Source organism: Atractosteus spatula, chromosome 17 (genome assembly GCF_055471065.1).
Source record: "Atractosteus spatula isolate fAtrSpa1 chromosome 17, fAtrSpa1.hap1, whole genome shotgun sequence".
Classification (NCBI taxonomy): domain Eukaryota; kingdom Metazoa; phylum Chordata; class Actinopteri; order Semionotiformes; family Lepisosteidae; genus Atractosteus; species Atractosteus spatula.
Genome location: NC_142722.1, coordinates 1,255,936 through 1,280,269, shown reverse-complemented (window position 1 = coordinate 1,280,269; position 24,334 = coordinate 1,255,936). Strand labels below are relative to the sequence as shown.

At 40.4% G+C, this 24,334-nt stretch overlaps 1 protein-coding gene across 1 annotated transcript; it reads right to left on the bottom strand.

Moving 5' to 3' along the window:
• Positions 1 to 6,731: 6,731 nt before the first annotated feature.
• Positions 6,732 to 10,842, bottom strand: LOC148818814 (uncharacterized). Its single transcript, XM_088935320.1, has 11 exons — positions 10,817 to 10,842; positions 10,399 to 10,683; positions 10,178 to 10,300; positions 9,930 to 10,098; positions 9,509 to 9,810; positions 9,209 to 9,416; positions 8,434 to 8,565; positions 8,184 to 8,323; positions 7,884 to 8,090; positions 7,453 to 7,670; positions 6,732 to 7,357 (listed from the first exon to the last, which is right to left on the bottom strand). The coding sequence occupies exons 1-11, from the start codon at positions 10,840 to 10,842 to the stop codon at positions 6,732 to 6,734; spliced, it is 2,436 nt and encodes an 811-aa protein (XP_088791446.1).
• Between the last annotated feature and the right edge of the window lie 13,492 nt (positions 10,843 to 24,334).

Here is a 24,334-nt window from a genome sequence, read left to right as displayed (position 1 = left end):
TGACTTTAGATTACAGATTGAAAACACCCACGCAGAAATCCTAGCCAAGGCAATTTCCTCGTTTAAAAAGGAAGGGTACGGGTCTTATCCAGTTTAGCTTTAAACTGCTCTAGATAAATTTGAATTGACACTGGCCTGGTTGTCAAAAGCTCAGACGCTCAGAAGAAGAGTAAGCTGGAGGAATATAAAAAAGAGCAATTTGAAATATTGGGCATAATCAGTGGAAAGAAAATGGAAAATGAACAGAAAAAGAAACTACTCAAAGAAGCATTAGTGAAAATAGAAAATAGAAGACCCTCTGTCATGGACGAGGCCAGAAAAGAGATACAGGTAAGCTTGCATGAACAGGAAATCAAACTGGAAAGTTTACACAACAAGACTAACGAATAACTGAACAAAGAGAAATACTGATCAAGGAACAAGACTCTGCCCTGCAAGAAATCAGAGATCTCGAGCAGGGCATGTGTGTCTCAGGTAGGGACCAAGGGAACAAGGGCATTCAGGAAGCCTGGGCACAGAGAATCTCTAGGGCAAGATCTCCGAGTAGATCAGAAAGAACCCTATACAGGACGCTCAGGTGTATCCATCATGTTCTTGGTCCTTTTTGCAGGTAAGACAGCGGATTTAACCTCAAAAGACAAAGAAATGTTTGATCTGACAATACCTAGTTGTAATGTCAAGACCTATATTGAGGAGCTGAAGGATATGTTCCAGTTCATGCCTGAAGCTGTGAAACCAAAGAAAGTTATTTTAGTGAGAAAAACTACCAGCAGGGCAGTACATGAGTAGATGGCAAGGCAAGCTATGATATTGAAATATTCTGTCCATATTGATCAGGTATTGGCTGTTGCAGAGTTTATTGCATGCAAGGAACAATAAAACCAAAGTCCTGTTCCCTCAAGGAACAGCAAAACCGAAGTATTGTTCAAAGTGCCGGTACAAACTTTTAGTTTATACAGCCCTTCCTTGCCGCTTCTGATGTGGCTCATTATTATGGTAAAGGGGGGAGGTCACGGTGTTTGACCAGTTTACAAACTCTGGCCAAATGGTCAGGGTTTTAGATTACCCTCCCTGGGGTTTCCTAGCTGGCATCTGGAATCCTTATCACTTATCTCCCTTTCCTGCCATAAACACCAGCCTGTTGATTAGAAGTCCAGTCCTTGTGCAGAAAGGACTCAGTTAACCCCTTCTTCACATCTTGTATCTTTCTTCACAGCTTTCCACCGGGTTAATAGGTAACACTACTACTCAGAAGAAATATGGAAGATTGGAGTGAAAATTACAATGTCCAGAAGACCATATGAAGAATAATGACCCAATTGACTCGGAACTGATTAAAAATATGTAGAAAGAAACAGATGAGTTACATGAGTTATATGAGGAAAAACATGGGAAGAAGCACAGATTTGTGTGGCAAACATACTATGAAGTAGAGCCAAAGGCAGAAGGCTTCATAAACAGCAAGCCTCAAACATAATCTGTAAGATAAAAGACCCCTGGGTGGGAGGGGGTTGACCGACACGCGCCACAGCTGGGCAGATCCGTGGGAAGGGCCTGGCGTGCGTCCAGATTCGCCACCGCAGCCGACGGCTTGGCACCCCGGCCTTCCCCCCGCCCTCCCTCCGCGACGAGGGGAGGGGGGCTGCGGCACACGGCGCCTCGTCCAGCTAAGACTCGCGCCCAGCCCTGCTTCCCAAACCAACCCGACCGATCCAGCCCTTAGAGCTAATCCTTATCCCAGAGTTACGGATCTGACTTGCTGACTTACCTTACCTACTTGGTTCTAACATGCCAGAGGCTGTTCACCTTGGAGACCTGCTGCATACTACAAGCTTGAAACTGAATGCACGTGAAAGCAGAGAATCAGAGCTTTCATTTAATGTCTAGTATCCCCAGTTTTAAACTCAGCATCACGTCCACCTCCATAAAAATATGTATCTAATAATTTTGAATATTGACTAAATGGATGGCTTGTTTTCATTCATATCTCCAAAAGGTGCATACTACAAGCGCAAAACCAAATGCCAAATGCATCAACCCCACGGTTCAGCTCAGCATCAGCCCTGCACTCCCTTTAATACTTTTCCCCTACTTTGAACTTGAACTTGAACTTTATTGCCATATGTAACCAGTACATGTACTGGTACAATGGAATTCTTACAGAAAGTCTCTTGATTCTTAAAACAAGAGTAAAAACACAAAGTGCAGACAGTGCATCAAGACAATATACAAACAGTAGACAATGTACAAGTAAACAACTAAACAGTTTGAATGTAAACAATGCAGATATGTAAACAATGACTGAAGATGTGCAATAAATAAGAAATCATATTGAGGTAGATGGTGTAGGTGTGGTCCGAGGGGCATGGGCAAATGTGTTCGCCAATCGCACTGCTTGTGGATCGAAGCTATCGAAGTATCTAGTGGTAAGTGTCCGTATGCTCTTGCATCTCTTGCCTGAGGGCAGTGGGGTGAAGAGCTCATGCCCAGGGTGGTGACTGTCCTCTGTGATGGCCAGAATTCTATCACGGCAGCGGTCCTCATAGAGCTGTTTAATCTTGGTGAGACCACAGCCGATGATCTTCTGGGACACATTTACCATTTTCTGCAGTGCCTGTCTTTTTCGAAAAGAGGTGTTGCCGTACCACACGGTGATACCGTTGGTGAGGATGCTCTCGATGGTGCAGCGGTAGAAGTTCACCAATACAGGTACTGGCATCCCCCATCGTTTGAGGCACCTCAGGAAATAGAGGCGCTGCTGAGCCTTCTTCAAGATAGAGTCCGTGTGCACAGTCCAGGTTAGATCATTAGAAATGTGAATTCCCAAACACCTAAAGTTGGTGACTGTTTCCACTTCTGTTCCATCAATACTGAGTGGGCTGTGAGTGTGTGGCCTGTGTCTCCAAAAGTCCACTATTAGCTCTTTTGTTTTATTTACGTTCAAGTCCAGGCTATTGCTATGACACCACCTAAGCAGCTGTATGACTTCGTCCCTGTAAGCGGACCCATCATCGTTCAGGCCTATTATAGTGGTGTCATCTGCAAATTTAATGATGCGGTTGTTGCTGTGTCTTGCTGTGCAGTCGTGAGTGAACAGGGAGAACAACCTTGTGGTGTTCCAGTACTCAGGGAGTGTGGTGTTGATGTTTTATTACATAGCCGCACCACCTGTGGTCTCTTGATTAAGAAGTCCAGCAACCAGTTGCAGACAGAGTTGCACAGACCTAGTCCCCTGAGCTTTGTCACCAGTTGGCTGGGTATGATGGAATTGAATGCTGAACTGTAGTCCACAAACAGCATTCTCACATATGAGTCCTTAGTGTCCAGGTGTTCCAAGGCTGTATGTAGAGCCAGGGGGACATCACCAATCCACTGATCTGTTGTTCTGGTAGGCAAACCGCAAGGGGTCCAGGGACTCTGTGATGGAGTTGTTGTGTGGCTACACCCGCTTCTTCAGACATTTCATCACCACAGATGTTAATGCAACTGGGCAGTAATCATTCAGGCACATCACTTTTGCCTTTTTGGGGAGTGGAACAATAGTGTTTTTTTTAAGCATGTGGGGACAATGGATTGTGACAGGGAGGAGTTAAATATGTCTGTAAACACTGTGGTCAACTGGGCTGCACATGTCCTGAGGATGTGGGGTGGTATCCCATCAGGCCCTGCAGCCTTACGGATTTTCACCGTTGTTTTTTCAATATTGTTTATTCTGCTCGATTGATTTCTTCTTCTTCCAAAGGTGTCCTTTTTGGGATGACAGGTGAAAAGGAAAAGCTTTCTGATTTCGAACTGAGCCAGCACTGCCAGAATGTCATCATGGTCATTGCACACCACTTCACCCTTGTGCCACCACTGGGAACTGACCATATCATCTCCTCCCTTTCTCAGGGAATTCTTAGTAAGATGTAGACCCCTCTAGTTTTAGGACTTTTTTAAGGTTAATAATGTCATTGTTGAAGTTAAATCTTCATCTTGGGAATCCAGTTTCCAAGGAGTTTTTAAAATGATGTAGATGTGGAAACATAAATGTAGGCAAGAGTTCTTCCCCTATGGTCTGCTGTACTTCAGCTTGTCACATTTTGGCTGTGTTGTGTGTCCTCCTGGGAACCCTGGCCTGTAATGAATATCAGGTGTTATGTAAAAATTAATAATGTGAGCATATTATTGTGTTGAAGCCAAACACAAAGAATCACTTCTAAAACTTCAATTTAATCTCCAGTGTCTGGTCTTGAAGTGCTGTTCCCATTACCCATCTTCTGTGTTAATAGATAAATGTCTTGTTTTCTTTTTCCCTTATGCTCTTCTCTGCATCATTAAGTCCTTGTGGATCATACCATGTACTTCCTGGCATCTTGACTGGCAGGCGGCTGCTACAAAAAAGTAACATAAATGATAACATCTGCATATTAACATAAATGATAACATCTGCATATGATTGTGTTGAAGACAAAAACAAAAGAATTCAACAACTCTATACTTTACATTTACTATAGCTTTTACATTACGACAATCTTGTCATATTTACAATCATCAATTGTTTTAGGTTGCTGAGCTGATTATCTGGAGACACTTGTTCCGATGAGCAAATAGTGACCTTTGTTTAAGAGACAACTTACATTTTTAAACATTCCTTTAAAGATAAAACCTCTGAAAATATGTTTTTAATCCAACTTCTTAATTCTGTTATAAAATGGCTAAGAAATGATTTAGTCCTTAAGCTATTCAGAAAACTTCACTAAAAGGATTAAGGAATTGTTCTCTCGTCTCATCTTCAATTCAAATACATTTATTTTTATATAGTGCCTTTCACAACAAGATTGCCCAAGGCGCTTAACAAAGCAAGTGACCATACATGTTGTGAATACAAAACAGAAAAGACCAGAAGACACTGGAAGAGAGGAACCAAAAACTCCTTAGTAAGGAGAAAAAAAACCTCTAGGGGTCCAAGGTCAACCCCTAGGCTGCCCAACCCCTTTGGGCATGTTAGCATTATACAATTAAAAAAAGGAATAAATGAATAAGGGTATTAATCCATCCATCATGTCTTGTACATGTCAGTACTTGTACTGTACTGTACTCAGATCTCTGTAGACCAGCAAAATCCCACTAAACGATAGCTACATACACGATGTCCCTCTTGGATCCATGGCAATGATGCAGCATTAAACTCCCAGCCCATATCATATCATGTCATATCATATCATATCATATCATATCATCTTGTGGGCTCTGTTCTGGGTGAAATCAAACGGTGTCGTTTATGAAGCGCAATCAGTCTCAGTCCATCTCTTCCCAAGAGGCTGCTGAAACATTACAGTGCGCTTCTGTTGTGCCTGCATGTTCTCCGGGACCTCAGTCAGCTGCTTTGTGGCTTCTCGTGTGTCCTACTGGCAACATGGCTGGAGATGAGTGGCAGGCGGACTCTACAAAACAGCAGGAGCACATTAATATGATTTTGTTGAAGGCACAATGAAAGAACAACTTCAAGAACTCCATTTGTTGCACTTTTCTATTGCTTTGAAATTCTCAGAAACCTGTCATATTTTAAAAGCTGCAGTGGACTGAGGCTGCTTATCTGCTCTAATGCAGTAAATCCTTATGGAATGTGATAGACTTTGCTGGGAAGTGACACCTGTTAGAGTGAAAAATCTCCTTTGTGTAAGAGACAGGTCTCTATTAAACAGAAATCACAGCTCAGTCATAGATACGAACCGCTATAGCTAATAATTGCCTCTCAATTTCAAAATCAACTGGATTGGGTGTTCTGAATTAATATTTTTTTCAATTAAACTATTTACAACAGTTTATGGCTAAAATGAAAATAAAATGCAGTCATTGTCGATTCGGTCTACGGCATCTATTGAACTGCAATTAAAGTTTTAAAACATTCTTGTAAAGATAAACCACTTTTCATCAAATGTCTAACTACTTAATGAGGTTTTAAAATATCTCTGTAGTCCAAAAATAATTGCTGTAGTCCTTAGCCTTTTCAGAAATCTTCACTAAAAGGTTTAAGGAATTGTTATCTAGACTCATCTTGTAGGCTCTGTTCTTGGTGTCATTCATGAAGTCTAGTGAGTCTCAGTCGATGTCTCTTCCCAAGCGGCTACCCATCTAATGCCGCTGGAAACTCCAGTGTCCGTTCTGGGAATCCTGGGCCATCATCCGTCTTCTGACAATGAATATGTCCTCTGTCTGTAAACAATAAATTCATAAATCAATAATTAGTGTAACACATCATCTCAAAAAGATTTGAGTTTGTTCAATTTAAAGTGACCCAAAAGCAGATGTCTTACACTGAAAAAGATTCTTTGCATTGCTCCACTCATCATGAAATAATTGGAAAACTTTTAAGTGTTGTAAGTGGAGTGTTTCTTTTGAAACATTCAGATAAAGTCAACAGTTTTTCAAAAGTGGTGACAATTAGACCTCTTCATTCCAAAACTTTCAATAAGAACAAAAGCTGGACAGATGTCTCGTAGTGTTTTGTCTTGGGAATATTTGTGTGGGGTGGCTAATCAGCCTCTACGCTCTTCTGAGCTTCATATATCTACTTGTCTGTCTCTTATCCCCTCCTGGTGCCCTAGCTGTTGGAGAATGAGACATGTCATCTTCAAAACAATGACATAAGCAATAATGAGATGGATTTCAAGTCACAAGAAGACACCATCTTTAATAGCTAAAAGAAGATATGTTCAACATACTTACAAAGTATTTTCGGGAACTGGTCAGTTATCCAGCCACTCTCGAGCCTGTCCTTCACCCTGAAATGATTTCCTCGAAACTCTGTAATCAAAGAGGAGCTCTTCTCCCTCAGCAATGTCCCTCTTCGCTATAAACAGAATTGTCATGACGGGCTGTCCGTTGATTATGAATGACTCTCTGACAGCCCTGATGTTATCTTTTTTCTTAGAGGAATTTATCCGCCTTCCGATCGTCTCCTTATCCGGGTGGCAAGCGCAGTGTTCTTCAAAAGCATCAATGCACATTTTTTGTGCAGGTCCGTCAAAAAAGAAAAGACATCTCATTTCTCCCTCTGCCATATGTGCCATTAGGGCTTCTGCAGCTGTCTTTGTGATGACCTCGCCATGGTAATCACACACCACCTCTGCCTTCTGGAAACGCCTGGAAGTCACAACCTTCTTCCCCTTCACTGGATCGTCAGTGATAGTCAGGCCTCTCCAGGTTTGACGCTTTACCATCTTTTTAATTTGCCTTTCATTTGGTTGTGCACCTGTGTTGGGCTTCCACTTCTCAAGCACTTCAGACGCTTTTGGTGTATTTGCAGTCCAGCTCATCTTTTGAAAATAGCGGGTCACCTGGCCTTCCGTTGGTAACCGTCTAGCGTAATGGTCTGGAATGAAAACCAGAACAGAAACCCTCAGAATTGATTCCAAATTCACTTTCTTTGTCTGTTTCTCTGTGAAAATAATTGATACATAAACTTACCAATAATGTTCTGCAGTCTCATCTTCCTCTGATCTGATCTCCACCTGTCGTAACAGTGTCGGTCATGACTTCCAGTCAGTCTCAGGCGCTCTTTCTTTCTGGGAAGCTGCCCATCTAACAACACTGGAAACTCCCGTGTCAGCTCCTGGAAGGCTGTGGCATCATCCATCTTCGGATTTCCAGATCCTGCAGCTGCCACAGCGGATTTTGGTGTTGATCTGATGTAAAAACGAATATTAGATCACAATAATCTCTGTAACACATTGGCTGAAAAGAACTGAAAGTGGTGTTTTCTCTTCCAGTTACACAGCAGATGTGCATCCTGCAGCACTGACTGGCGATTGCTCTCTTGATGTTTCAAAAGCATGAAGTAATTGCTGTTTTTGACACAAGAATATTTTGTCGTCTATTCAGAACATGGTGACACTTACTGAGCTCCCTCCTCTGCAACACCTTCAATGACTTCAATGGCTGAGCAGATGTTGTCTTGTGTCAGTATCCTATAGTGTTTCTCTGCAGTACCATCTGAGTGGGCCAGATAATCTGCCACAATGCTCTTCTGTGCATCTGTGAGCCTCTTTGTGGCCGTCTCAAATGCACTCCTGGCAGCCTGGCTGGTGATGAGTGAGAGGTGGTATCTACAAAACAAACACATACACACAGTGTATGATTGTTTCCAAGCCACAGACAGTTCAATTAATACATTAAAACAACTTTGTGATTTGGTTTACTTCTCATGCAGTCTTCGCAGGTCATTGGAAGGACTATAAATTGGCTCCCCCACAGAAGAAATGAAAAAATGTTCAGTCTCTGTTCCACAGATGCTGTCAGTGGCAGTACAGCGTAGTTTAGTGAAGTAAAGGTGAAACATCTGAAAAAACAGACAAAATGCAGTTATTGTACTTTTCAACTATTGTTGAATGCCGAAGACAGATGTTGGCAATGAACTGGAGAGAGTATATCAACGTAACTTTGACTTACATGTTCCTCTTCTTCATTCAGGGCAAAGCATGCCAGCTGCTGTGAGGAGGTTGTGTGCTTTGTCACTGCTATTATCGCCAGTTTTCGTCCTCTTTGTGACACAAAATTCTTTCTCTGCATCCATTCCTGGACCTGAAATCACAAGCAATTCAATAAATAATATCTGATTCAAAACTGCCAATGATCATTTTACAGTAGCAACAGCAGCACCCAGCAATGAAGTGTATGGAGAGTGTTGAGTGTTTCAATCAGTCAGTCTGACCCACTTGGCTGGGTGCTAAGGTTCTGTAGGGCGAGGCGGCTGGGATCCCAATGAGGACTCACAAGTAGGGGATGGTGTGGAAGAGAGGTGCCGAGAGGTGGAAGAGAGATAAATGGGAAAGAGAGAAGGGGCTTACATATAACACGAGGCGGTGTCATCAAGAATGATTACGATTTAGTGCCGCTGAGGCTGTTTGAACTTGATGTTTGCCATTCACTAACTCTTGTTCCATATGAAGTTACTGAAGAGAAGCTGGGGTGGAAATCAAATTCCACTCTCACACTTCCGCTGTCCAATCTCTCTGACTGAACACAGAGCTGAGAGCATCTTCTCCCTCACCCTTCCCTCCAGTCCAGGATCACTGGCACAGCAGGTCTCCCTGCAAAGGCCACCTAAATGACAGCGATGAGCCCCGACCAGCACTGTTATTCTGTCTCTTTATGAACGTCAGATCATTGTTTCATTGTTAGAATTTGGCCAAACAACTGAAATATGCATGACTGTCATGCTTACTGTCATATTCTTTACCACCCATGGGTGCTGCAGATGCTTCAGCTGGAGAATGGCCTGCAGGTAATACAGCACAAGAAGCTGCTCAGGCATGGTGATGTCTTCAGAAGTGTGCGTCTTCTCCAGTATCCGCTCCACATCTCTCTTTGCAGCCCTCAGCACCTTCCAGCAGTCACTGGCGCTCGGCCCAGGACTCTGCAGCTGTCTGTATCTGTGGCAGAAGGAGTAGTACCATCAACGTCAATTCCCGTCATGTACTGGAACCGGAAACCAACTGGAATCAGAGTTCCAAATGGAAAATACCTCTTTCTGATGACTTCCTGTGAGACATCCTTGCTGTTTTTCTGCTGAATGTCCTTCAGGATGCTTTGGAAGATGATGATGACGTTAGCCAGGCTGGGATCCTCCTGTCTTAGGTTGGTGGCATTCAGGATGTAGCGCAGGAACCGGTTGATGTTTTTGATGTAATTAGCAATGGTTTGGTGAGACAGTCCAGTCATCCTCAGTTGGTAAAAAAATTTGCGCGTTTTGGGAATGTCCTTCACAAACATCAAGGATGCTTTAGACGGATCCATAAAAAACAGGAATCTGGAAACGTTGTCTATCTAAAAAAAATGTTTTTAGGGTTTATTTTTAGGACAGGCACAATCTCAGATGGGTAAATTCTGTGCGGATGAGTTAAAATATGTACTTTGTGAGCCTCTGCCCAGTTTTTAATACCTACCTCCTGAGAGCAGTTTACCACACCCAGGTCCTGGATAAGGTACTGTTTAAACCCAGCCAGGAGAGGAGCATCCAGAGTGTGTTTTCTGTATAGTCCAGCCCGGGCCACTCTCTTCCGGAGAGCCTGCTGATAACTCTTAACTACTGGGGTCCTGTAGGGATATAGGACACTAATCATAGAATGATTTCATACGTAAGAGAGCCAGTGGAATTATTAATCAATCTGGAAACATGAAAGGAAAGTCTTACTGCTGCTCCAGTTCTTCAGAGCTCCCATGTTCCCCTTCATCTTCCTCGTCCTCCTCAGTCTTTGGAGGAGCCTGCGGCAGCTCTTTCTGCTGGACAGCAGGCGCTTCCTCAGGGCATCTGGAACTGTAAAAGTACCATTACATAAAATACTAACCGAGATAACCGGTTTCAAAAAAGCCTTTGAAAATACAATGAAGAAATGTCAAAATTTAATCTCTCACCTTGCTGGTTTGTCTTCAGGTCTCCCCCGTACGAAACAGCCCATGGACTCCACCAGTCTCACAGCTAGGTTCCTATTTGCCTTGTCAAACAATAGCTCTATGCTCTCGTAATCCACAACACGCCCTTTCCTCAGGTGACTCATCAAGTCCTTCCTGGCCTGGCGAGAGGCCATCCTGATCTCCTCTGGTGTGGCTTGCTTCATACACGCCCTCTTCAAGTGAGCAGGAAGCTGGTCAAATGTCCTCAGGCACATCTTGCACACCAGGGGAATCCTGCTGGGTTTCCTAAGACAACATAGAAAAATGTTTGTCTATAGAAACAAGAGAAGGCCTACATTTTCCTAATTAAGCTTTCTCCCTAATTGCATTTTATCAGATAGGTACGTGATTCTGAAATAAAACAACAATGAACTCTTACTTGGTGGATGTTCCAACTGAAGCCATTTGAGATCTGTCCCCAGACGTCTTCAGATGTAAAGGACTGAGGGAATTTTCCTTTTCAAAAGATATATGAAGAATGAAGTCAACATTATTAATATCAGGGGAAGTCAAAATGAATTAGCTAAAACAATTCCCTTAGGTTCTCATCTAATTGCCAGCAACCATACCACCCTGCAACTCACAACTAGCAACCCACTGAAGCTAAGCAGGTGTGAGCCTTGTCAGTACCTGGATGGGAGACCTCCTGGGAAAAAGAAAGGTAAGTAAAGTAAGGCTGCTGGAAGAGGTGTTAGTGGGACCAGCAGGGAGCGCTCACCCTGCAGTCTGTGTGGGTCTTAATGCCCCAGTATAGTGATAGAGAAACTGTACCGTAGAAAGGTGCTGTCTTTCGGATGAGATGTAAAACCGACCTGTTGGGTCCTGACCCCCTGTGGTGTTACCCAAGCATCCTGGCTAAATTTCTCATTGGCCTTTACCAATCATGGCCTTGTAATAATCCCTATTTATGAATTGGCTTCATCACACTGTTCTTCTCCCCACTGAGAGCTGGTGTGGTGAGTATTCTGGCACACTATGGCTGCCATCGCATCAGAAAGAAATGAGTTTTACATTTGTTCTGTAAGTACTTTTTCAGAGATGTTCTGAACAATAACACATTAAAAGATAACTGTATAATATTCATATTTAAATGAACTCTTAGTGCCATTTTAAATATTCCAATAAACAGAGAATGTGGGAAACAGTCTCTTAACAATCAGAGTTAGGAAGTCTTAAAGTTTTAATCTTATATCACGTCAAAACTAAAATCAGTAAGATCATTGGGACATATTTAGCTCCGCTTCCACTTTCCTTATTCAATATACTGACACTGTTATATTTTCCATAAGCTTCTGTGAAGATGTATGCATACCCACAGTCCAATTACCCAATTACCAAAAAAATTTAGGAAGAAGTAAGAGTGCAAAGGAATATTTAAATGACCTCTAGTTAAATTGGAGATTTTACAGAGAGAATTAACTGCCTATCTGTCCCCCAGTCTGAGAACAGCAGGTGTCTGTCTCAGGTTACACCCAGACCCTCACAGACACAGGAGATGGAGGCTGACTCCTGACATCCTGACTCTGAATGTCTCTCTGTGGACTTGATTAACTGTCCACTTTCCTTATTCAATATACTGACACTGTTATATCTTCCATGAGCTTCTGTGAAGATGTATGCATACCCACAAAACAGTTAAGATATATGGCAATAAGAATCCTAGGTTCTCAAAAGAATTGAGGACAGGTCTTTTATCATGGCTGACTGAACTGAATATATCTCTGACAAGTGTGAACTGTGCTCAGCAGTGAAGAAAGCAAAGAGAAGCCACATTACAAAGCTGGAAGAGCAATTGGATGAAAACAAGCAGAAATCAGACTGGAGAAAAAGAAAAAAATGACCAACTATGAAACAAAAAACTGGTCAAAGGCTCCAGCCTCCCAGGTAAATGTAATCAGTTTGATGCGCTCTTTGAGAAACTTGATTGAAGGGCTCTAGACAATATGTCACTGTGCAGACCACCTACAGATGCAGCCATTCAAAGTGCGCGGTACAGACACCGCGGTACAGATACCGCAGGTATGATGACACGGGATACCGCGGTGCGTGATTGGTTGACCGACAGGGGCACTCGTGGTCCGTTGGTCTGTCGTAGAAAGACTTACTGTAAACGTCTTTACTGTGCCCGTTGTAGATATTGAATTTTACCACTGAAGGGAAATCTTAGTAGCTGAGCATAAAAAGAATAGGAGCATACTGTAACGCGTGTGAAGGCCATAAACAATATTAATTTTGGAACGTAAACATACAGTATATAGCTGGTCTTGGTACTTTAAAGAAAAAAATACACACCGGTATTCCATTTCTCCCTAAACATTGTAAGCTTCGAAGTCTTTAACTAATGTGATACTGGAGTCAACAAGCATACTTTTAGAATTTGATTAAAAGGGAATATAATATGGAATCGCGTATCTAAAGAATTTAATAACGGTATGATTATATCCGTGTACTGCGGCAGGGCTGTGTAGGGCTGTTTCGCCTGCCTGATCATGCGAGCTCTCTTGTAGCCTACTGGTCTAGGTGCGTGACTACCAACTGGCAGGTTGTGTGTTCGAATCCAACTGGTGCTGAACTTTTATTTTAACAAACATTTCTTCGAAAAAATAGGTAAGCGATATTATGGACAATCAGTTGACTTTTATATTTCAAAATATCGCAACATGATCGATATTTGCGATATTTTGAACATATCTTCCCTTCTGACAGCGGTTCCTGCTTCTATTGTGTGTGTGTGTGCAACAGTAAATTTTTATAGAGAAATGGAGGCTGGACAGTATGCGTTACAATATAAACATTTATATTGATTTAAATCGTGTTCTGATTTAAATCGCAAACGCGTGTTTAATTATGTGTTTTTAATCATAATCAGGCTAATGCATTTCTACATTTTCTGTATGAACCAGCTTAGAGGTTCATACAGAAAGACAGCTTGTGTTTAAATTGAGTGTAAGGTAATTTATGCTTCTAAAGTCATGGTCAGTATTATTGTACTGTGCTGTACTGTGTCACAATATTTTATAGCGTTTTTATTGCGTTATTAAATCCGGTGGCGCTGTGTTAGTTTCCTGACTCACATTATTTAAACTACCACATTGATCATTCATCTCTAAATAAACTTTATTTTATATAGCGTTTTAAGCGATTAGGTAATTAGATTGCTCATAAACCTAATCGCTTTTTCTACATAAACACAGCGTGATTGCTCTCTGAAAATGCTTTTCCTTTATTTTTAAAGTAGGCTCAGATTTCAACTATAGATCGTATTATTATAAACTTTCTTGGAAAAATGTATTTTATGTAAACCATGTTTGCTATTAATTCATTTAGGGCTAAAATACGTTCATTGTCTTCCAATCGAGTCGAGTTGACATTGGAAGCCTGCCACACCCGGACTGTTAAACCAACGCATTAGCGCGTCAAAGCCCATTGAGCCAGTATTGGCTTTAGTATCCCCCCCTTCTCCCCTCAATTCAATTCAATTCAAGGTGTTTTATTTGCATGACAGATGGGTACAAGCAGTGTTGGGTATGTATATTGTAACGCTTACGGCAGACAGGCACTGTGTAAGAGCCGGCGCACCAGAGCAGCGCACCGAGGGAGCGTCTGCATTTCTAACTTAGTTTTTAAAATTAGTCAAGCAATATGAAGCATCTCCTTTTACTTAGTGCCTGAGCATAAAAAGAATAGGAGCATACTGCAACGCGTGTGAAGGCCATAAACGATATTAATTTTGGAACATAAACATACAGTATATGGCTGGTCTTGGTACTTTAAAGAAAAAAATACACACCAGTATTCCATTTCTCCCTAAACATTTTAAGCATCGAAGTCTTTAACTAACACGATACCGGAGTCAACAAGCATACTTTTAGAATTTGATTAAAAGGGAATATAATATGGAATCGCGTATCTCAAGAAATTAATAACGATATATATTCATGTTATATTCAAAAGAACTGCAACGGACATAAAAACTCCCTTGCTTTTAACAGAGCGTTCCATAATTTCTAACTACGAAAATGCCAGGTGAAAGGATTTGTAAACATATTTTGTTAAAGCAAGTCAGTTTTTTCCACAACACATAAAAGACATTTTTCCAAGAAAGTTTAGCCTTTGTCACTAATGAAACCACTAAATAAAGACATAAATATAGAAATCTTAAGATTTGTTCTATTTAATGTTGGTAGCAGGATGAACTGTCAGAGTGTATATTTTGTCGCAGAGTTGCTGCAAGATGTTAACAGTGAAAAAGGTATTTAGAAATGAGTTATTTCAAGATGAAAATTTTCAGAATAATTGCAAATCTAGCAGGATAGAGAAAGCACAGAAAACTGGCAGTTAGATTGATCAGATTAGTATGAAAAGTCATTTAGCAAAGGGAATTAGAAGAGTGACAAACTAGTATACTTTAGATCTTTTTTTCTGAACCAGGGACAATCTGATCATGTTTCCCTATAACAATAATAAAAAACTTTATTTGATATATCACCATTAAAGGTGGCATCTCAAAGCAATACAGTAGATGTAAAAACAGATAAAAGGACCACAGATTACAAAGTAAATGCATATAAGAAAGACAAGCAGTTAGAGGTGCTACCAAAATTAGAAAATGAAGCAGATACAGACACTAAGTCTTCTGAAAAGAAAGGTTCTGAGGTTAGATTTAAACTGGCCTTGGTGTGTGTGTGTTTGTGTCTGTCTGTCCTGTGATGGACTGGCGCTATGTCCAGGGTGTATTCTGCCTTGTGTCCGTCGCTTACTGGGATAGGCTCCAAATCCTCTGTACTGGATAAAGAGATTAGAAATGGATGGAAGTAAAGGCACTGTGTGGATGGAACTATACACAGTGTTAGAAACCCACTATGAAATGGCAGCATCTCACTGAGAATAAAACATTTTATACTGCTGGCTTAAGGAAACAGCCTTTCCACCTCTCTTGCACATCAGTATCCATACCTAGTTATTTAAACAAATTGCCTCTAATTATAAACATCTTAATATGCTGGCTCTGTGGATCCTTATCAGCTATGTTTGCCCATTCCTTCAATTCATGTGCATCCAACACACAGTTCAACGCTAGCAACTACACAAAATCTAAAATATGAGCTCTACTTGCCACTTACAGTACCAACAGTACCAGCTAACTTTAGTAGTGACATTTTCATGGATCTTTTTAACAATAAAATTTACAACATCAGACTTCAGACACAATTAAACAGGCCTCAAAAAAGTCTGGTACAAACATTTTCAGCATGGAATAAACCGTTACTTTAATGGTATAAACCTTAAATGGATTCATATTCTCAATAAGATTTGGTGCTCAGTAACATGACAGAAGACATACGTATCATGCTTATCCTTCTATTTTTCATAATCGTAAACTCCTTAAGGCAGTTACATTTTCTCTGTTCTGACCTGGAGTTACAGAGAAATTTAAATTCTAATAAGAGATTTGTAATGAGGAAAGTCATACCAATCACTCATACAGTACCAGGATTTGCAATTACAATACAAATACTTTCTTTCTGTATGTGTTTATTTTGCAGTTTGAGTCTATGGCATTCCTTTGGGGGTCTATACTCCAAGGCATGACTTTTTTATGTATAAACATCAGTATTTACTGCTATTAATTACTGTACGATTTATAGTTGAAATCTGAGCCTAGATATAAAGTTAGATATAAAGTTAAAATCTCGACAAAGCAATGTAGGAAATACAGAGAAAATTAATCCTTTCTGACATCTAAAATCAGTTTCAATCAAGGTCTCTAAAACGAACAAGAAAAAGAAGATTTTCGGAGGGCAATTACGCTGTGTTTATATAGAATAAGTGATTTATGAGCAATCTAATTTCTTGTTCGTTTAAAACAGTGAAATGTCAGCTGTAAAAGATCGCACCAGAAACAGCACTCTCTCTGCCTGTCATAGACGTTCAGGAAAGGCTGAATGAAGTCATGTCAAGTACAATAATTCGGAGATCAATAATAACAGTTGTAGGACAGTATATAAGGAGGATAAGGATTTTGAAGTTGACTCGAAATCTGATAGGTAACCAGTGCAAGGACTTGAAAACAGGTGTAATGCATCCCTGATAGGATTCTTGCTGTCATATTCTGAACATATTGAAGATTGCTTAGTGTGGATTTAATTTCCCCAGTGAACAGGATGTGCATTTATTAATTCTAGAAAAAAACTAGATTTCTCTAGTTCTTAGTTTCTCTAGTTCCCTTTAAAATAAACTATTATTCCACAATGCAGAGTATTACATGGCCAGTATTTACACATGATATTTGTGATTTAAAGAAATTAACACAAGCAGCTTTTGGAGATTTAAGTGTTGGCTGAGTTATTGCAGGATAAAAGACTAGAGATGTTGGCAAGAAGAAGATAGTTTGGGGAAAGCTGAGGAATACACTTATAACAAGAACACTTCCTAATGGGGTTAGGCATACTTTTGATGAAGATGATGAAGTTAACAGACTATATGTTTACATAGATACTGAAATAAGGATTGTATTTTAGATTATGTGTAGTTGCTGGCATTGAACTGTGTGTTGGATGCACATGAATTGAAGGAATGGGCAAACATAGCTGATGCGGATCCACAGAGCCAGCATATTAAGATGTTTATAATTAGAGGCAAGTTGTTTAAATAACTAGGTATGGATACTGATGTGCAAGAGAGGTGGAAAGGCTGTTTCCTTAAGCCAGCAGTATAAAATATTTTATTCTCAGTGAGATGCTGCCATTTCATAGTGGGTTTCTAACACTGTGTATAGTTCCATCCACACAGTGCCTTTACTTCCATTTCTAATCTCTTTATCCAGTACAGAGGATTTGGAGCCTATCCCAGTAAGCAACGGACACAAGGCAGAATACACCCTGGACATAGCGCCAGTCCATCACAGGACAGACAGACACAAACACACACACACCAGGGCCAGTTTTCCCATAAACCAATTAACTTACCAGTATGTTTTGGAGTGCGAGAGGGAGTCATATCACACATATGGAGAAAAACCATGTAACCCAGAGAGAACATGTAAACCCCACACACACAGGATGGCAGGAATTGAACCTAGGACCCCAGTGCTGCAAGATAGCAATGCTAACCACTTTGCCACCATTAGAAATGGATGGATATCTTAGTTATCTTTCTAGTTCACAGGTTTGCATGCATAATTTAATTTTGAAAGCCACTGAGACATCAGGTACTACTGTTGTATTTATGAAAAAGAAACAAAACAAAAAACATACTAACAACTGTGCCATCCTACTCCTTAGCTAATACATTTTATTATTCATAAACAGTTAACATTGTTAGCAAAATATTTTGAATTATATTTAACCCTATTTTTTCTTTAGTTTTGTATTTAACTTATTATATGATAGTCAGACTTAATGTATATTTGAACAATGAAAATATATTTTTACAAGATTTTACATTAAGCACTTAAAATTAATATGGTTAATAATAGTAAACTGTAACATGCTGTAACAAGATCGGTTAAACTGCGAAGAAAATGCTTTCAGAGAAAATGTTTCAGGTGTGAAGAACATAGATCTCCAATGCAATTTCAACCAAACCTGTTCCCACACACCCTGCCCCCACTACCATTAGAATATACACAAAGCACTCAAATCTTTCGAGCTAATGATCAGGTGACCCGAGAGAGAGCGAGAGAAACACCAAAGGGTGCGGAACCAGGGAACTATTTACATGGAAAACGGGCGATCTCCCCAGACTGTCCGCCCGTTTCACTGTTACCTGGATACCTCTTTATTTAGAACTCACAAACACTGATTTTTAGTTTAGAAGGATTCAAGTAGGGTTTTAGATGAAAGGCAGCGACCTTAATCAAGCCCAAATCACAATTGAACCCATTCAGAGCCTACATTACATTTTAGCGTTTCATTCTGAGCAGAAGACCCTCACACCTGAAGAAGGGGGAGGTGTTTTTCGCTGGAAATCTCGCCTGCTTCTACTTTACAACCGGAGTGCTGGCTGTGACGAATTAAACCGGTATTACGGGTTTCAATCACAGACCATGTGACATGGGAGTCAGGAAACTAACAGCACAGTCCCAGCACGAAACGAAACTAAAACGCATACCGTTTCGCGCTTCTTATTAGTTGCTCAAAAGTAATTTGACCGTATGAAATGCATAATATAAACCTAGAAACATATACGTGAGCAGTACTTAAGCACTGTAGTATCGGTGTTAAGACATACCTCTCAAATACTGTAAATCAAGTTAAAAATATCTCAAGACAGATTCTGGTCATAATGAAACCATGTTTCGTGTATGTTTTCTTTAAAGTACCGAGACCAGCCATATACTGTATGTTTATGTTCCAAAATTAATATCGTTTATGGCCTTCACACGCGTTGCAGTATGCTCCTATTCTTTTTATGCTCAGCTACTAAGATTTCCCTTCAGTGGTAAAATTAGATATGAATAGTCAATACTTAAACGGGCACAGTTAAGACATTAAATATACATATACATACTGTATACAGTACAGTTTGCATACGGTAATATGTTTATGTTCCTAAATCAATCTCTTTTATGAGCATGTGTAAGGCATGGTGAATCGATTCTCAAAAATTACTGTACTTTGCATGATTGGAAAAAAATGCGTGATTGCGAAATGCTGTGGTGTTACTTTTACAAAGACGGTCAATGAAAAAAAGAATGTGGACCAGGGCAATACTTTGAGTTTACAGCTTGTCCAAGGTCATTTATTATTAATACTATTATTAATATCTTCGTTAAAGACTTTGATGGCTACAGCTCAAACATGAGAGGTTGAGCTTTATTAGCTCCACCTTGCGGAAATTCCGGATACTATTATTTTGCTAGCGGTATTTACCGGTAACTTGCGGTATTTACCGGTAACTTGCGGTAGACTGCGTACAGCATACCGGAAAATAATGCGGTATCGCCCGCGCATTTTGAATGGCTGCATCTGTAGCTCCTGTGTTCACCGGATTTGATGATACTTCACAGTTTCAGAGTGTCCACTCTAATTCCTGGTCCCGAATCTTCAAAAAAATCATGCCCTAATGGCTACAGGCCAGACCAACTGCTCTGAGCTCGAAGGCTATGAATGGCTTTGAGCATCTGGTGCTTAAGCACCTCCAGCTGTGCCCATCTCCCCTGTTGGATCCTTACCGGTCTGCCTCTCGGGCCATCAGGTCTGCTGAGGATGCTCTTAACCTGGCTCTCCACTTGACACCCCAGCACTTGGAAGAACCATATTTCTGCTCCTTGCTTTGTTTGGATTTTAGATTGGCCTTCGTCACCATTAACCCACATAAATTACTTGTTAAGATGGTAGTAGTGTCGTTGGCCTGTATAAGCATATATGATGTTTAAATACGATTTCTTACCTTTTGTCGGCAATATTGATTGCAGAAGCTGAACTCAGATGTTAATGATAGAAAATCCAGATCTTCGGGTTTTTTCTACCGCTAAAATAGAGGAGAAATCGAAAATGCAGCCAACAGTAGAAATGCCGAAGAGCTCATCCAGTGACTTGTGTCTCAAATGGAATTGGTGTCTCTAGTGAGTAGAGAGATGTGGCTTATCAAAAGAAATCCGTTCGGCTGCTCCACCCCCGCAGTCTCCTCCCCTCCTCCAAGCCCAGCCTTTTATTCAATCTAACTAACCAGATCAACTAACCAGGTCATGGAAAATAATGGCTTTCATATTAGCACACATCACTAGAAAAGGATTATATTTGTATATTTCTCTTAAATACAATTAATTTAGAAGTGCTGTTATTGCCTGGTCCTGATGCCCTTCATTGTGTGGTTCCCATATGGTTGTACAGTCAATACAGCGGGAAGAGTTTTACTCACTACACTCAAAACTTACAGAACAGAGACGTTCTGAACGACAAAACATAATTATTCTTAATCCTACAAGAAAGAAAAGAACAATCTTAATGTTAAGACATCATAAATTGTGTTCTTCCCAGTAGTAATTTGTACTACCAACCAACCCATCTTTGGGAACAGTCCAATTACCCAATTACCAAAAAAATGTAGGAAGAAGTAAGAGTGCAAAGGAATATTTTAATGATCTCTAGTTAAATTGGAGATTTTACAGAGAGAATTAACTGCCTCTCTGTCCCCCAGTCTGAGAGCAGCAGGTGTCTGTCTCAGGTTACACCCAGACCCTCACAGACACAGGAGATGGAGGCTATAACATCCTGACTCTGAATGTCTCTCTGTGGACTTGATTAACTGTCCACTTAGCATGTCAATCAGCCCCATCAGTCTGTGCAGGAAGGGAAACTACTGAAACTAACCTCCAACCTGAAATTAGATTCCACGAGACACATTTATCTGTCTTTAGCGCCACGGTGAAAACAAAACTAAAACAATAATGAGAGTATTTTAATAAAGGAACAAGTAATAGGTTTATTCCATGCTGAAAAGAGAAGAGAGAAAACACATTATTTCGTCTGTGAAGCCTTCTTCAGGTGTGAGCAGGTGTGAATATTTTAATAAACCTGTGTGAGCAAGAGCTGTGATCTACATGAGACTTGGAAGAAGGTACATGGTGACATATTACATATATGGAGAATCTCAGTCATTATATACATCATGCTAACACACACTCTTCTGAAAAAATAAGAATATCATCTTATATACATCATGCTAACAGTGACAGACTGTGCTTCAGTGTGTCTCAGCGCTTCCACTCCACCTACACTCTTCTGAAGAAATAAGACGGAATGGAGGAACACGCTGTAAGATGTTGGTGCCACAATAATATTTTCTTGGTTAGCTGAATACCCAGCTATATACAGTAAATAGACTAAACACAAAGAAAAGTCTTTTCTGATGACTATTACATAACGTGAAATGTACAGTACACAAAATTAATTTCATAGACTCCCTTCAACAATTTATAAATAACATATGAACAAAAATCACATTTCTGACAGAGCGCCATCATGAAGCTGAAATGTAGCACTCATGGTGTGTTCAACCAGCTCTCACATTTTAATTAACATCTTACACATTAAAATCTAACCCAGACATAAAATGAAATGAATAAATGAATGAATGAAAATGAATAAAACTAAAATATTTTCATTCTTGCTTAATTCTGAATGTTTAATTTGTTGTCTTGCTACAATGTAAACTGTTTTGGTGCAAAAGTGTCTGGATTCTGTGCTTCTTATGCCCCTTCAGATTTGTTGACGTTTTTCAACTTATAATGTTAGCCACATTCTGTTTCTTTATCTTCAGTAATATTTTACAAGAGTTTTTCTTGGTTTGCTCGTCGTATATGAAGTATCTCAGGCTCCAAATCTTTTTCTTCCAGCTGAAAGCATGAAGAACCACAGGCATTTCTTTTGTCTCCTTGCCTTTTATTTTCTCGAATCAAGGTGCTCTGATTTGAATCTTTAATCTAATTAACAGTGTACACATCTCATTGTCTATCTGCGTAGCAATCAGTTAACACACAATAGGGATTCATGACGTGGGGTGTGGAGCAGACCGAATGGAAAGAACTACAACTCAACAAGGGAGAAGAGGAGAGAGAACAGCATACCCCGATACTGGAGATTCTCACACAGCAGTAGCCCTGAGGCACTGCACAGCTCTGGGATTATTCCCAACACAGCCAGCCTGCTGTTGGCCAGACAGAAAGTAAATGCGCAAACTGCCAACTTAATGTGATGAAATTAATTTCCGTTTGAGTTTTAGTCAAACAGGTCATTTTGACTCATCCTAATTCACTCAAATAAAAATGCAAAGCAATTTAGTCTTCATCACGGTCACTGTGGATTTTATTCGCTAGCATTTCGTCATTGTTAACTAAAATGAGAAAAAGATTTTTTTTATCGGTTCAACCAATGGTTTTATTGTAGAAACCATTTACGTTAAGTTGGGGAGAAAGGTTTTATTCATTGGTTTTTCAAACACTTTGAATCTGGAGATGTCTTCTAATCAACAATGATCCTGTAAAGGGAGAGGTTGTGTGTGCTTACCATGGAGAAGTCATAACAAAGAAAACAGCACAGTCCTAAAGACATAGCTGGCACAGGAATCACAAGAATCTCTGCACCTGTCATCCAGATAAAGACACGTTTGGAAGACAAATAAATTAAAGAGTCAACCTTAGACCAGTGAGGCAGGCTTTTGTGGTCGATGAACAGGACTTCATGACATTACTGTTCCTTGCCAAAAGAGATTGCTGTGGGAGAAGACCTGAAATATGATTAAGTGTCTCCAGGAGGTTTTTTTAGGGAGAACGACACGCTTTGGAGCAGGCGGATGACTGTTTTTATCTTCTCTGCAAAATATGAGATTTGTTAGAGAGAGTTAATTGCCTCTCTGCAGCCCAGTCTGGGAACAGCAGGGGTCTCTCTCAGGACACACCCAGACCCTCATAGACAAACGAGAGGGAGGCTGTAACATCTTGACTCTGAATGTTTCTCTGTGAACTTGATTAACTGTCCACTTAGCATGAGAATCAGACCCATCAGTCTGTGCAGGAAGTGAAACTGCTGAAACCAACCTCTAACTTGACACCTTTATCTGCCTTTAGAGCAACAGAGAAACCAAACAAAAAAATACTGAAATTGAGAGTGTGTATTTTAATACCACAGATGGTACACATAGGCCAGATGATATACGGGACACCTGGAAGAACCCATGAATCTCAGTCATGGGTCATTGCTGAGAAAACTGGGCCTGCTCTCCAGCAAGGCACATGAGAAATTTCTGTTGGGATTTGGGCTTTATTGAAGGTAAAGGCCTTAAAGAGCCTCGTTGATAACAAATAACCAACAGCTGGCTTTATTCCTCAGGAACAAAAATAGACTGAAACTGGCTTTTGTTTGAATATTTTCTCATGTAATTTTATGCTAAGTCTGTGTTGTTGCTTGTACTGTGTTGCTGTACAGTTTCTCAAGTTCAACACTTCTATTTCCATAACAACTTCCTGAATTTTGCATCGAGTCTGGTTTGGTCAGCTCATGCAAGCAAAAGACATCAGTACAATATAGGACAGTACAAACATAAAACCAATAATAACATTCCCACATCATATACTGTCCTTACATACTCCAGTAATAATGTATTCATTTAACCTACATTATATAACTGGATTCACACATCTCAAAGCCTCTGGGCAGGTGCTGTTACAGAAGCTGTGCACCTTATTTTAACAGACCTAAGCACTACCAGAGAGGAGAAAGGTAAACAAAGGCTGGGCAGGGTGGAAGCAGCCGGCGAGCATCTTTAGAGCTTTGTGTTTCAGTCTAGAGATGGAGAATGAATCCACAAAGGGAAGGGGAGTTTTAGAGGCGATATACACTGCCCTCTCTACCTGTTCCGTGTCCTGGGCAGAAGTGTTGCCATCTCACACAGTGATGGGAAACAGCACAACACTCTCAATGACAGATCCGTAAAAGAGGGCCATTGCTTCCTGTGACCCTTCAAACTTCTTCTTGTGCTTCAGGGATAAATTGAAAATCTCTCTAAGACAGTAGCAAGATGGTTGGCACAGGATTTCAGTGTAGAGGTTACAGGAAAGCCAAGATGCTTCCCTGCTGTTCTGTATGTAGAAAAACAATCAACCCAGCAGCCCCTGCTCTCTAAAGCTACACTATAAGTAAGTAAGGGTTACCTTTTATGCTACTGTGGAGAGATAGTTGTCATTGAACTGTAGTAAAGTGTGTTCAAAGGTAAAATTCCAAAAAGAGTCTTTTGTTCCCTGAAAAATAGAAATGGTTGCCAGATAATCTGAAGTTCAGTGGTTTATAATTAGGATCTCTCATTGCGACAATCCTGGTTACTGGGACAGTACTAAGAAGTCTGACTTTAGATTACAGATTGAAAACACCCACGCAGAAATCCTAGCCAAGGCAAT

Coding starts and splice junctions, on each gene's coding strand:
- LOC148818814 (XM_088935320.1), bottom strand. CDS start 10,842: ATGGCTTCAGTTGGAACATCCACCAA. Junction 10,099..10,177: donor TCTGAAGAACTGGAGCAGCA/GTAAGACTTTCC, acceptor TTCTATGATTAG/TGTCCTATATCCCTACAGGA. Junction 8,091..8,183: donor CTGCGAAGACTGCATGAGAA/GTAAACCAAATC, acceptor TTTGTTTTGTAG/ATACCACCTCTCACTCATCA.